Here is a 15592-nt window from a genome sequence, read left to right as displayed (position 1 = left end):
TTTTTCCTTGGTGCTCTACAAAGCGGTCCTCACGACTGTTGTATGAGGGGGTGGGGGAGGTGAGGGATGGCGGGGCTGAGATAAGAGGGGATTTACAGCTGGTGGGGCTGCCCAAGGGGGGGCACCACATGCCCCGGACTAAATGTCTGTTAGCTGTGTATCATGGAATGTGAGCGAGCTTAACTCTCCGAACAAAAGGCAACGCTTGTGGAAGTACCTGAAAGACCACCAGGCTCAGATAGTGGCACTACAGGAAACCCACTTAAAAAAGGGGGAAGACATACGCCTAAATCATAAAACCTATCCCTTGATATTACGATCTTCATCCACCACTAAACAGAATGGGGTTGCCCTCCTTTTCCACTCCTCTGTCCATTTCCTTCATCACGCCACTCACTCTGTTTAAGGCGGGGAGGTTCCTTATGATCAAGGGGGTCTTGCGGGGTCGTCCATGCACTATAGCCATAGTATACGCACCCAATGCAGGACAACCGGGCTTTCTCTTCACGTTTCTACTGGCTCTGGAGGGCTTCGCCTCAGGGGACATAATCCTGCTGGGAGATTATAATCTTATAAGGGACCCTACCGTAGACATGACTCACCCACACAGATCTGAAAGGGGAGTCATTAGTAAATTCCTCAGGGCGTCCTTGCAACGCTTGGGGCAGGAGGATGCTTGGAGGGCTCTCAATCCTTCAACACAAGACTATTCATTCTTCTCCCACTCTCACAGATCATACTCTAGGATTGACTATGTATTCACTAGTCAAACACTCCGCCAGACGCTTGCTGGGGCTTGCTTGCATCCGATTTGCCTCTCAGATCACGCCCCATTGGAAGTGTTGATCAATTGGTCAGCTCCACGTTCCAAACTTGCTAGATGGTACTTCCCCAATTTTCTAACTAGAGACAGACTACTTCGTGACGAACTGCGGAAGGTGATTAAGGATTTTTTTATCACTAGTGACCCCTCAGACACTACCCATGTTAACAATTGGGATACTTTCAAGGCGGACATGAGGGCTAAATTTATTGCTTTCTTCAAACAACAGCAGATGGGGGAGTGGCTCTTATTAGAAAAGGAGCTCAGTGAGGCAGAAAAGCATACAAAGAGGGCCCATCAATTCGGACCCTGAGGAGGGTAACAAAGCAAAAGACAAACAATTGATGAACGGAATGCAGAACAAATCAAAACATTCACCCCCAGTCAAGAGATCTGGGTTAAATCCATCATTCTTTTGCTCACCATGCCACCCCAGTTTAGACATGGCCATATGCAAATCAGTCTTGACCCTATGCCTCATGGGAACAGTCCAGCCTGAAAGAGCTGAGCAATAATGTGACAGCACACCATTATCCATCAAGAACAATCAAACAAGCATACAAGAGGGTGGGAAATAATCACTGTGATGCTTTGTTAGAGACTAAAGTGAGGGAACCTATTCACATCCTCACCTGTGCAACTACGTTCACTCCATCTTGGAACCAAATCCAGACAATTATTGAGAAAAACTGGTCCATTTAAAAAAGAAAAAAACAGGGTCTTTGGATGTTCCAGTTCCTCTGTTTTCTTACAAACGCACAAAAAACCTCAAAGTTCTCCTGTTACATACACGCCCCCAGACCATAAGTAGAGAGACAAAACAGACACTTTGGGTATTACCACCTGTCACAGGCCACTACCCATGTGGAGACTGCACAGCTTGAACCTTCACACAGGCCACAAAACAGATTGACCTGGGTGAGGACCGGCCATGGCAACAAAGGAGACAAACCAACTGCAATCCTAGAAGCTGCATCTACCTTATCACCTGCCCCTACTCATTACGCTATGTGGGGACGACGACACGCACGATCAGGGCAAGTGTGGCTGAACACCGCAGCAACATCCACTGCAGGAGAGCCACTACTAAAATGGCAGCCCATTTCATCGAGAAGAATCACACAGCTGACAACATCAGGTGGACTAACCTTGAAGCAGACGACAGCTGGAACACTGAGTCCTTGTTCAACAGAGGACAATGTAGGGTGTTCCGTTTAAAGACACATACAATGGGTTTGAACGATGACATACCCTGGATGGAATGTTCAAGACCATAAACTGCCCCATGCAGGGAGTAGTTGCCCCCCTACTAAGAACATGACAAAAAACCCCAAGCTGATTTCTACCTGGTACATCTGGGATATGCCCCAAGTACCCCTTGGAAACCAGCAGATCAGAGTACCTCCCGGTCACCAAGGGCTTATGTCTCCCTAAATGTTAACGGGTACCCCGATAACACCTCAGGGCCCGCACTTTATATTGGGTATAACAAAGCGCAACGCATCACTTAAGAATATCAACAAATTTCTGGACTTAGCTTTGGCGCAGGCAAAGCGCAGAATAGCCATGTCCTGGAAATCCCAGGCGGGCCTCAGCATCCAATTATGGCTTCAGGATCTCCGCAGAGCTCTTATTGCAGAACATGAGACACACTTATCGAAGAATGAAATTCCAATATGGCAGCCCAGGTATAGGATGATACTATGGGCTTCTTTAGACATGCATACGTAACAGTAACAGAGGCTGACAAGCTAGTCAGCACTGATCAGCATGTCATCACGCAGGGACGACTGCCCGCAGCTGCTTCACTATGGGATACTTAATGATGCAATACTCGGCAGGCAGTCACCTCTGGGCAGGCAGAAAGAAGGGTAGGTCTACGTGTGATACATCGTGACTATACATGTGAGTACAAACCGTCCCTGTTCGGCTCCTCGTTCCCCTTGCTACGGAACAACAGCACATTCCCTAACTGTTTCTTTCACAAACATTTTACTTTTCCAGCAGTATCTGAGAACCAGCACAGTCTTGGTTCTCCGCCTGGACCCAAGGTGCATTTTATTGCTATTTGAAGGGTACGTTGGGGCCAACAAAAGTGTGTGTATGTGTGTGTGTGTGTGTGTGTGTGTGTGTGTGTGTGCGTGCGCGTGTGTGTGTTTTTTTCGGTCTATTTTATTTATTGTTCATATCGTCGTCCGTGATAGTCACTCACCAAATTCTAGATGGGATGTGTGACACACTGCACACTAGAAGCCTCACCATTTTTGCTTTGCAAGTAATGATTTTAAAACAACAATATGACGATGTATCCCCTAGGGACTGTGACCGGGGGGCGCACTATTCAACTGCTATTGAACACTACTTTTATCTATGTATTTCTCTTACAGGTTGGAAATCCAGAGGCTCTTTGGTCCTCTGACCACCAGGTACCAATGTGACCCAATCAAAATCATTTGGTGGTAACATTGAATACCCCACAAGACACGGAATCGCCCCACGTAACCCAGATTATGGGTAGGGATTGTCTCCCCCTGTTTTGGTCCCGATGAAATGCCATGGATCCCTACTGGACCACAAAGGCGTGAAACATGTTAAAGCAGACCAACATACACAGGCAGATTGATATTCTCTATTACCAGAAGCTCACAATCCACATACACCTTTTTTCACCTTACCACAGGGACCCCGGAATAAAATATAACACTGAGGTACCCCTAAGGTGGTTTCAATTCACTACCCAAGCCTTCCCCACACACCCGCACTCACCATCACAGCTTTCTCAAGAAGATCTCCACCACAGAGCCCTCTCATCAGGCCCGCTGGGTTTTGCAGCATAGACTCCACGGGAAGCAAAGCCCGATGATGAAGCATGACACCCTCACGCGCATGTGAGAGCACCACTTCCTAATAAGGAAGTACCCATTCAACCTCTATACCATTTTCCTAAACTGTGATCCAGCACCATAGGAACAGTTACCCCATAGTATTGTTACCTTTAAAATTACTCACCTCCTCATAACAATGATTCCAAAGATCTGTTTGACCTCCAAAGTTGTGCATGTTGAGACATCATTCTATCACTAAACATCACCCACCCTTCTTTTGAATTGAATTGAATTGAAAAGAAATTTGTATAGCGTGAACTGTCACCCAACGGGTATCCTGGCGCTTCGATTGAGGGATTACTCACTATAACAGTAGAGACCAGTTGTCAATGAAGGGATCTATCACTCGCCCCAAGGAAATAGCCAGGTTTTCAGATCCTTCCTAAAACAGGTCAAAGAACTAACCTGTCTAAGGTTCTGAGGCAGGTCATTCCAAAGACGCGCAGCAGCCACGCTAAATGCTCTGCCCCCCATCTTAGATTTTTTAAATTTGGTGGTTGTGATCAGATTTGTACTTGAGGAGTGAAGATGCCTCCCAGGAGTATACCAGGTGAACATTTTCTGCAAGGAAGATGGACGCAGGTCATGTACTGCTTTGTGTACAATGCAGAGAGATTTGAAACAAATTCTCTCCTTAATAGGCAGCCAATGTAGGTCTCTCAGAGCCAATGTCGTAGAGGACCTACACTGTCTATTTAGTACCAGCTTAGCTGCTGTAGACTGGACTCTCTGCAAACCCTGCAAGATATATTGCGGTGCTCCCAAATACAGGGAATTGCAGTAGTCCAGTCTGCTCAGAATTGTGCTCCTTACTACAAGTGAGCGAGAATCCTCTGGTAGCAGCGGAAGAACCTTCTGAAGCATACGTAGTAAAGAGAAACAGACACTAGCAGTTTGGCCTGTGATTCCATTTGAGATTGTCGTCCACCAAGACCCCCAAATTACACACCGTTTTAACAGGAATCAGGGGTTCATCCTCAGGGGTGAGACTAAACTCCGCCGGTATAGGTCGAAATATTCTAGTAGCAGGACACTACACCACCTCTGTTTTCCCCCCATAGAACTGCAAGGATTTTTTTATGAGCCAACTAGTGGTTTGGTGCATACACTCCTGGAAAGTGTCCAAGGATATTTGCTTGTTTCCCCTTAAGGGAAAACACCAATTGGCTGTCATCCACATAGTTGACCAGGTCATTTCCATACGATTTAATGATGGGGAATAGAGGGCGTAAATAGATGTTGAAAAGAACAGGGCTGATCGCCGAGCCCTGTGGCACCCTGTGGTGTACTCGAGACTTATCGGAGGTGAACGGAGCCAGAGATATAGCCTGTTGTCTTCCCGACAAATAAGACTGTAACCACTGCAAGGCCAATCCTTTGATTCCTATGCCTTTCAGCCTTTCCACTAATACTGCATGGCTCACCGTGTCAAATGCGGCTGACAAATCCAGTAGTACAAATACAGATGAATTCCCATTGTCAGCACGCATTCTTAGATTGTCCATTACGGTTGCCAAAGCAGTCCCAGTGCCATGCCTTGGGCGAAAGCCAAATTCACATGAAGATCTTAAAATCTTAATGCTTCACATTTCAAATGCAAACTCTCAAGATTTCCCTACTACCTATGGTTCTCACCCTTACCATCTATCCCAAAAGTTCAGAACTCACCACCACTGGGCACTCAGTAGTAATTTCTGACTAAAGACCCCAAAAAGTAAAAATCATATTCAGAAAGGCATTAACAAATGCTAGTTAATAAATATTATTCTCTTAATACTTGATTGTGGTATCCACCTGCAAAATACAGGGGTCTGTTCTGAACTTCTAGCATGGGTCAGTGGTCAGTCTTATAAGTTGGTTTCTGCAAATAAGATCCAAGCAACGTCTCAGATTAAATGCAGAACCCAGGTTTTTGTCCTGCTCTGAACTAGACCCACATAGATGTGGATGATAGGCATTGCAGAAGTGGTTTCTAAGTAGGTTTAAAGGGACCCATACTCGCCCCCACACATCCCAACTCATGCTAGTGTCCAGGCACAGTTTGTGGCACATACAACAAGGAAAACTCTGTGGCACATCCATTCCAATTGCTCTTGAAAACCGGCAACCCTCTACTCTTTAGAAAACAGTGGACAGGAAATGTATCTCCCATAAGAAAAACTATATTATTTAGGTCTTCCATGGCCACTGAGGCTCGTGGCTTCTACTTTCTAAGAGTGGTCAGTCCCAGGCACCAGTACATTGTATGGTAACGTGAGAGTACTCCTGGGAATGCTTAGGTATTAGCTTCCATTAGGTGTTAGGTATTAGGTGTGAAATGCCATACTGTGTGAGAAGGCCTCACACTCCCCTGGACTTCAGGATAAAGTGCTGGACTGTGTGAGAGGACCATCTTCCCTCTGGGTTCTTATCATCAATACCCTGGAAAGGAGTTATGCGAACAGATGAATTAATTAATGCATACAACACATGTTCAGTGCACTGGACCCCACTGCTTAGCGGAAGAAATAAGAAGGCATAGGAAATACATAGCTAAAATAAAAGTCCAGTTTCTTTAATCTTTCCAAACTTTTTGATGATCAGAGCTGGAACACCGACTGAACAGCAGTGAGGTTCTCCGATTTGCTGCCAGAAAAGACCATTAATGGCCTCCAGATCTATGTAAATGGTTGCGAGGCACCAAAACCAGATAAGAAGTACCTGATCGAGGAGCATGACAGGGAGCGTAATGAGTCAAGTGTGATTTAAGGAATGATGATTTAGTGACCTAGCTGGCTTTCTAGCAGATACATAGCTTTGTAAATAATCGTTTTATGCACCGCCAAACAAAGAAGAGCCATAAGAAGCTGAGATGTATGATCTCTGCAAGACAAACCTAAGACCATAGGTGCTACTAGCTTCTGAATTATTTGTATGTTGAGTAAAAGATATTTAGGAAGTCCTAGGTATACCACACTGCCAAAATCTAGCAAACAGGTACCAATGGCCTGGTTGATGGTCTGTCTGACAGTAATTAAAAAGAAAAGGTAGAATTTTCCACATAGTAAAATGGGTCAGAAAACAGTTAATTTTGGTTTTTCTTTAAACAAGAATTGCCCATCAATGAGTATGCCAATATTTCTGGCATGGGCAGTAGGAGTTAATAAGTCACACCTGAAGCTGGCTTCACTGACCACTGGCAAACGTTGTAGTGCAATATATATTCTCCACTTGCAAATACAGACTTACACATCCTTCATTACTCATAGGCGGTCTACTGGTGGAACAGGAACCAGGCATGGATTTAATTTAGGGGTCGCAGCAAAAACCCATGGCTTGTCCTTTGTGACCCCTGGCACTGATTTTGCGACCCCTACACTCTGAGGTAGCAAAACCAGTGCCAACACAGGCCTCAGGCTCCTAAAAAATTGATTGCTTGGGCTAGGACTCCCGTAAACTGGTATAGTTCAGACAAGATGGATCCCCCCAAACAGCAGTCTTGAGGAGGTTTTTGGTGTCTATACAAAACAGCAATCAAGGGGGCGAATGTTGACCCCTAAATATGACTGCTTTGGAGAACAGTGAAACTTTGTTCATGATGGTAGCCTTTGGATGAAGGGGAAACCCAGAGTCTCTAAATTGGCAGCAACCATTTGCGGGAGACATCCAGCATAAAGGGTATGGGATGGGAGGATCCAGCAGAAGAAGAAAGGACACCTGTAAAAAGCAATTATGTGATGGGACTTCCTACTCATGTCACTGGCACAGATTAAGTTATACAACCATCACCTTTGTGTGGTGTGCTGTAGACCTTGTCCAAATCATCATAGTTGGGGAAGTAGAATGTGTATTGGCGACCATCTTCCTCAGTGTCCTTTAATACCACCAGGCTTTTCAGAGATTTCTTTTGAATTGCCCCAATGCCGATGGCGATGATATCTGCAAGGCGAAAAAGTAATTAATGTCAGTGTGCTCGCACTAGAGTGCCAAATTTGTTACATTTGCTCAGAATAACTACAAAGTAGCATGCTAAATCTGTAGTATTACTATATGATTTATACGTTATAGGTAGGGCTCCCAGTTCACTGTATTACATTAGGATGATGCTGTAGTGTTCCAACTAGACAATAATACTACTGCAAAATCTGTAGAAAGCAAAATTAATGCAAACCCATTTTCGTGTGCAAAGTCGAAGAAGGGGAATTGGAGTACTATATGGTAGTATGCAGAATTCACCACATTACTACAGACTGCTGCACTATATTGTGTCACATTCCCGCAGTACCGTCCGATTTCTACAATCCAGCCTATGGGGTCACGGAGCACACATTCTTTTTGGGCTCTGCGACTCAGTCCTCAAAAGTACTGGACAGGTTGCTGTATTAGGTATGGCATGTTCTGTGTGCCCTTCCACATCCACGGTAGGGGCGAAAGGACTGCTGTGGAGCCGGGTCCATAAGGAAAGGGCAAGGGATCTGGCGTGCCCCTTTTGTTGCGAAAGTGCTCAAGTACCATGTCGGCGGAGAGCGGAGTAATGTAAAAGTTACTTACCTTTGGTAATGCCTTTTCTGGTAGAGACTATTTAACAGCAGATTCCTCACCTTAGATCCCGAAAATCATGAGAAGTACCTCTGCGTGCCGGTAGGTGGCATCGTTCTGCTCTGCGTTGGTGGCATCCATGTCAGAAGTGATGCTGCAGTGCCAACAATGTGACACTAAGGGGCGCTGACATCAGTTTATTTTGTGACTATTTCAAAACCAAAAACGCAGAGCCACGTAAAAACCAATGTGGTTATCATTACCAATGTGCAGTGTCTAATGGGATCTTGTCGGCAAAGAATCCAGTTTGCATAGTGAGGAGGAGGGGCGAAGAATCTGTACTTAGATAGAGTCTCAACTAGATAAGCAGTAACTTGTTCTTCTGATAGAGACTTTTAACTGCAGAGTCCTTACCTTAGAATAGATTCCTCGGCAACACCTCCCCAAAGGCAGGTCTGATAACTGGCTATGACTATAAAGTCCTAGGGGACTGAATGGGTGAAATTACCATATCTACGAACCTGGATGTCCAAGCATAAGCATTTGTGAACATGTGGAGGGACGCCCACGTGGCAGCTTGGCAGATATACAGGACCGGTACCCCACCTGCTAAACGCATTAGTGATGGCTTAGGCAGAGTGGGCCCGCAAGCCCTCTGGAGGGTGCTTCTCTACCAAGGCATAGCATACTTTTATGAGGAGCACAATCCATTGAGAGATTGTCCATTTCTGCATAGCCTTGTCCTTCTTTGCTCAGTAGAACCTAATGAAGAGTTGATTGCCCACCCGATGGCTATTAGTATGATCATTGTAGAAGGCGAGAGCTCACTTATGGTCCAAGTAATGGAGTCTCTTCTCCTCTTTGGAAGGGTGAGGCGCAGCCGGCAGAGAGATGCTTTTGGCTGACATGGAAGGGACATGGAAGGGAGTGACCACCTTCATAAGGAAAGAGTCACATGTCCGAAGGACTATTTTGTCAGGGGAGTAGTTGGTAAATGGTGGGTGGGCTGACAAAGCCTGGAGGTCACTGACTCTCCTTGACAACGTAATGGGCACCAGGAAAACTAATGGTTAAGAGCTGCAGAGTGCAGCTATGCAGGGGCTCAAAGAGAGAACACATTAGGTAAGTGAGGACCAAATTATTATTATTAATAATGTTGCAAATCTTTCAACAAACAAGTCACAACTGGTGAATTAAACAAGGAGGGTTGATGAAACACCAAGCCACAAACTTATCCCAATGGCAGGTGTAGACGGTCTCAGTAGAATGATGCCTGGCAGCCAAGATGACATCCCAGACCTCAGAGGGAGATCAAAATCTGTCAACTGTTGCCGCTTAATCTCCTGGCAGGAAGGTGGACAGTACGCAGGCTTGGATGCAGAATCCTACCCTGTCCTGCGTCAGGAGATTCTCCAGAAAAGGCAGCCTGACCGGAGGAGCGATGCTCATGTTCAGGAGGTCTAGATACCACACTCTCCGTGCCCAATCCGAAGCCACTAGGATGGCTTGGGCCCGGTCGGTTCTCACATTCTTGAAAACATAGGTCAGTAGCAGTATCGGTGGAAAGGTATACAGGAGTCCCAAGTTCCACTTGGGGCAGGAGGCGTCTCCGAGCGAGAGCCTACGGAAATGCTGACATTGCACATTCTTTGCGGTTGCGAACAGATTGAGGCCATGCACCACCTCTGGATGTAGTCACCATTTGTGATATGCAAAGCATCTATGGCTGCATTTGTCTGGTCTGGCATTCTGGGAGCCAGTCAGATGTTTCACAACCAGGGAGATGCCCTGTCACTCCAGTCAAGATCTTCCTGGCACATGGTCTAAGATCCCACCGCCATATTTGATGCAATACCACATGGCAGTGGCACTGTCCGTGAACACCTGAACCAGCCTCCCCTTGATGGATGGAAGGAATGTCTTCAATTCCAAATGAATAGTCTTCAGCTTCAATAAATGTATTTTGAGCTGAGACTTGGCTGGAGTCCTCTGATATTCACCCCTCCCAGGTGGGCAGCTCCAACCCAGAAAGGACGCATCATTCACCATATCTCCTCTGGGTGCTGGGTGGGGTAGGGAGAGGGGTTTTCCACTGACCTAATCACGGTACATCAGCCACCACTGCAGATCTCTTGCAGTATCCTTCAAAATCTGGCCCAGGTTGGGGAGATTCACCTGATGCTGCACCCATTGGGACTTCAGATTCCTCTGCAGAGCCCACATATATCATCTGGTGTGCTTAATCATCAGGATGCAGAAGGCCATCAGACCCAGCAGCCTCAGAGTCAGTCTCACCAAATTCCAGGTTTGAGGCCAAAACAACAGGATCATAGTCTGAATATCCAAGACTCCCAGTTTGGGAGGAGAGGAGAGGAACTGCACTGAATCCACAATGGCTCCAATGAAAGGGAGAGACTTAGGAGTCAGGTGTGACTTCGGGATGTTGATAATGAAGTGTAAAAGTTTGGCTGTAGTCTGGGGGTGGGTGTCGACTGCTTGGAGCGAGCCTGCCTTGAACAGCTAGTCCTCGAGGTATGAAACTGGAACCCAAGATCTCTGAAGATGCACTGCAACCACTGCCATAACTTTCATGATACCCCTGAGGGGCAATGGTAAGGCCAAAGGGGAGTACAGCAAACTGGAAAGGCTTGTGGCACTGAGCCAACGTGAGCATCTTAAATTTCTTTTTATGCAGAAAGGCATTGAGAGGGCACAGATCTAGGCTAGAGCAGAGACCTTCGTCTTTCTTTGGCACCAGACAGTAGCAGGAATAACAACCGCGCCACACGTCTGGTGCGAAACCCTCTTGGAGGCTCGTTTGGCCAAAGGAGCCTGCACTTGCTAACAGAGCAGGGTGAGATAGTTCTCTGTCAGCCATTCATGGGATATTCGCAGTGGCTGAGAGGTGCCCACAAATAGTTGTAAGTATCCCTTTTGCATGATCTGAAGCACCCGCTTGTTGGAGGTGATCACAGACCATTGTTGCAGGTGGTGCCTGACTCTGTCTTCAATGGGAATGCAAAACACACAAGATGATGGATGGAATGTTGGACATTGGCAAAACATTCACCCCCCTGTCACAGATCTGGGTTCAATCCATCGTTATTTTGTCACCACGCCACCCCAGTTTAGACCTGGCCATATGTCTTGACCCTGTGCCTCATGGGAACAGTCCATCCCGAACTGCCAAGCCAGGTCCTCCCTGGACCGGAAGCAAGCATCCTAGGACCGGTTTCGGGGTTTCACCCCTCTTCAGCCAGGATAGCTTGACTCCAGTGGCGTAGTGAGCACGGGACCCACGTCTGGGCATACCCTTCCCACATAGGCCGAACAGCAAAACACAAAAGATAATGGAAGGAATGTTGCACATTGGCAAAACATTCACCCCCTGTCACAGATCTGGGTTTAAGCCATCGTTATTTTGCTCACCCCGCCACCCCAGTTTAGACCTGGCCATATGCAAATCAGTCTTGACCCTGTGCCTCATGGGAACAGTCCAGCCCGAACTGCCAAGCCAGGTCCTCCCTGGACCGGAAGCAAGCATCCTAGGACCGGTTTCGGGGTTTCACCCCTCTTCAGCAAGGATAGCTTGACTCCAGTGGTGTAGTGAGCACGGGACCCATATCTGGGCATACCTTTCCCACATAGGGCGATCAGCAAAACACACAAGATGATGGATGGAATGTTGCACATTGGCAAAACATTCACCCCCTGTCATAGATCTGGGTTTAATCCATCATTATTTTGCTCACCACGCCACCCCAGTTCAGACATGGACATACGCAAATCATTCTTGACCCTGTGCCTCATGGGAACAGTCCAGCCCGAACTGCCAAGCCATATCTTCCCTGGACCGAAATTAAGCATCCTAGGACCGGTTTCGGGGTTTCACGCCTCTTCAGCCAGGATAGCTTGATTCCAGTGGCTTAGTGAGCACGGGACCCACGTCTGGGCATACCCTTCCCACATAGGGCGAACAGCAAAACGCACAAGATGATGGACGGAATGTTGCACATTGGCAAAACATTCACCCCCTGTCACAGATCTGGGTTTAATCCATCGTTATTTTGCTCACCACGCCACCCCAGTTCAGACATGGCCATATGCAAATCAGTCTTGACCCTGTGCCTCATGGGAACAGTCCAGCCCGAACTGCCAATGGGAAAGGCCAAGTGATCTGGCAGTGACCCAGCTCCTGTGAAAGCACTCACGCGCTACGTCAGCCTTGTCACCAAAAAGGTGGGAGCTACTGTTGGGCATGTTGATCATTGGTGACTGGATATCCCCCGAGAACCTAGTGGACCGTAACCATGCGTGGCGCCGCAGTAGCGCCGCAGTAGCACCGTAGAAGCCTTGGAGCTACCCAGGGAGTCTGTGGTGACGAGTTCACACCAGATGGCAAACTTCACCAAAAACTGCTGTCCACCAAAGCTTAGTTGAGGATGGCACGGCCCTCCTCAGGCATCATGGAAATCAACTGTGCAACTGTGTCCGCGTATGGGAATATCGGCCCAAGTGCCATGCAGTGATCAACAACCACAAGGCAAGGCTGGTGGAAGAAAATTTGCGCAGCCCAAATGTGCTCAGCCTCTTGGATTACCTATCCAGTGGAGTGGTAGAGAACATGCTCTGGTTGACTTTTGAAGTTGAGGCCTGCACCAACAGGCTCACAGCGTAGGGGTGCTGGGATTGGAACGCTTGGTCTCCCTGTGAGGGACGATATCGACAGGCAATTGTTCAATGCACAGGATCCCCTGTAAAAGATTTTGGCCAGGTCCCCAAGAGCACTTCAGTGAGGGCTTGATTAAAGGGGAGAATGGGCTCAGGTGAGCCCACTCCAGGTAGAAGCACTTCCATCAAGTCATTGCTCTTGACCTCTACAGCAGGCAGCTAGAGTTTGAGCACCACTGCCGCCCTGCACATCATGGTGGCAAAAGATGCACTTTCCTTCGAAGCCTGGCCCAGAGTGGAAAACATGCCGGAGTCTGAGGAGGTAGCCAAGTCACTGGTGTAACCCATCCCCTCATACCAGTTTATTTCCCTCAGGGTCCTCCTCTAGGGCACGACACACCCCCTCCTCATCTTCCCCTTTAGAGAGGTAGTGCATGTCAATGTGCGGAAAGTCCGGGGTAAGGTAAGGCCTGGAAGGCGCTGGCATCAATATTGAGCAGCGTCAGGGCATCACTCAGTCGTCGTCGGGGATTATGATCAGCTTGTCGTCAAACGTTGGTACCGGGAAGTCTTTGGATGGAAATACAGCCGGAGTCTGATCAAGAAACCTGTTTTAAGGTATTTAAACTTAGTGAGATCTGTTGCTACGGTATTTTAGTGAAATGTGGGGGACAAGTCATTAGCTGATTGGCTGATGACTGTAAAAGACAGGCATGTGGTTTTTAGCTGCACTTTGCCTGTGTTCTGCGTTATTCCTTCCGATGTAGATAAGTATTAGGTAAGTATTAGGTTTGGTATTTTTGCCCAACCTATTACCACTTTATTAAAGTCGTAATTGGTAGTGCTAAATATTTATAAGTTTCCATATATGTGTTCTTAAAAATACGGAGTAGCGCAACACTACCGCATTATCCACCACAAAGATCATTAACACAAGTAACTTTTTCTTCTGATGGATACTTCTACTTGCATATTCCTCACCTGTAGAACACATTTCACAGCAATTCCCTGACCAGGAGGATGATTAAACAAGAAAGTCATGCAAGATGGATCTGGCAAAATGCCCATCTCTGCGCCCAGGCAAAAATGCTTCACAAAGGTGTGCAGTGAAGCCCACGTTGCCACTTTACAAATTTCTACAATTGGTACACCTCAAGCGAGTGCAGAAGTGGTGAACGTAGCTCTGGTGGAATGGGCTTTGATCCCCCCGGGGGCACTTTCTTGACCAAGGTGTAGCAAGTCTTGATGCAGAGGATAATCCGTTGAGATAAAGCCTCTTGCCGTTTCTGGCATCACAGTAGCCAACAAAGAGCTGGTCGTCGGACCAGAAGAGTGATGGACTGACTATGATGGACAGAAGTGACCACTTCAGGGAGGAAAGCAGCCCTGGTTTTGAACACCAACTTATCTGGGAAGAAGGTAGTGAATGGAGGATGAGAGCTAAGGGCTTGCAACTCACTGACCCTTTTCACAGACATGATTGCAACTAAAAACACAGTTTCAAGGGTCCACATACAAATAGTACAACTATGAAGAGACTCAAACGGAGTCCCCATCAAAAAAAGGAACCCCCTACAAGGAAGTCCAGTTGAGGAACCACAAAGGGAGTGGTAGGAAAAAGATTGGTCAGCCTTTGAGAAAACACTTGATAACAGGAAGCTTAAAAGGGAATGGCTGATCTGGTAAACAGAGGAAAGCAGACAAGGTGGTTAAATAACCCTTTACACTGCCAATGGCACATCCCCTCTGAGCAAGAGAAAGTGCAAATTGCAGTACTTGAGAAATTCTGGCCTGCAGAGAATCCACACAACTGTCTGCACAACATGCAACTATGTTGCACCATCTACCTTAATAAGCAAATTTAGTGGAAGGGCGACGTGCAGACAAGATGACGTTTACCACCTTCGGTGCCAGCTGAAAGGAGCTTAGGTGTCCCAGCTCAATTGTCAAGCATGTAGGTAGTGGCCTCGTAGATTGAGGCACAGATACATTCCCTCCAGAGTGAAAGAGAAGGTTCGGTCTTAGTGGGAGATGAAGGGGTGGACAAGTGGAGAAGCACAGAAAATCAGCATACCACATTCTCCTTGGCCAGTCTGCGGCACAGAGAATAACTTGGGCCACGTCTTGACGAAAACGCATAATGCATCTGAAAGTTCCACCTCAACTGAAAAGCGTCCTCAAGGCTTCCCTCGATGGATACTGAAAGGTGTAGAACTGCTGGCACTGAGCATTTTCTGAGGAGAAGTCATCATTCGAGATTGGCAAGATAACACAGGCTGTTGATTCTGACATTCAGAGACCCCCACTAGGTGACTCCTTTGGCAGTTTGCTCAAGAACACAGTCTCAAAGCTTTCTGGAAAAGCAGTAGAGACTTTACTACCCTATGTTTGGTCACATGCAACATTGCAGTTGTGTTGTCTGTCACGTTCTGCATGGACCGACCCACGATGGAGGGGAGGAAGGCCTTGAGTGCCAGCCATATCGCCCACAGTTCCAACAGGTTGATATGAGCACCTGCTCCTCTGAAGAACAGAGACTTCTGATCTCCAAATCCTTTAGATGAGCTCTCCAACCTTTAGGTGGAGGCATCCTTCACTACCATAGTCATGGTCGAAGTGGAAGTGAAGGCCATCCCTAAAGTAAGGTTCTTCTGGTTCCCCGACAATCCACAGACCATGGTGGAGTCTGACAGGT

General features: G+C 47.1%; 1 protein-coding gene across 3 annotated transcripts in view; it reads right to left on the bottom strand.

The window, feature by feature from the left end:
• The window catches only part of LOC146858995 (complement factor B-like), an 824021-nt gene that overhangs the window by 341207 nt on the left and 467222 nt on the right, over positions 1 to 15592 (bottom strand). For all 3 annotated transcript variants that reach the window (XM_085649642.1, XM_085649643.1, XM_085649644.1), the window contains one exon: positions 7477 to 7626. In XM_085649642.1, the coding sequence (XP_085505768.1) occupies positions 7477 to 7626 (150 nt within the window). The remainder of the gene's footprint in view (positions 1 to 7476; positions 7627 to 15592) is intronic.

The sequence above is a fragment of the Triturus cristatus genome, chromosome 3_2 (genome assembly GCF_964204655.1).
Source record: "Triturus cristatus chromosome 3_2, aTriCri1.1, whole genome shotgun sequence".
NCBI lineage: Eukaryota > Metazoa > Chordata > Amphibia > Caudata > Salamandridae > Triturus > Triturus cristatus.
The sequence above is the reverse complement of the archived record's forward strand: the minus strand, read 5'-3'. Positions and strand labels throughout refer to the sequence as shown.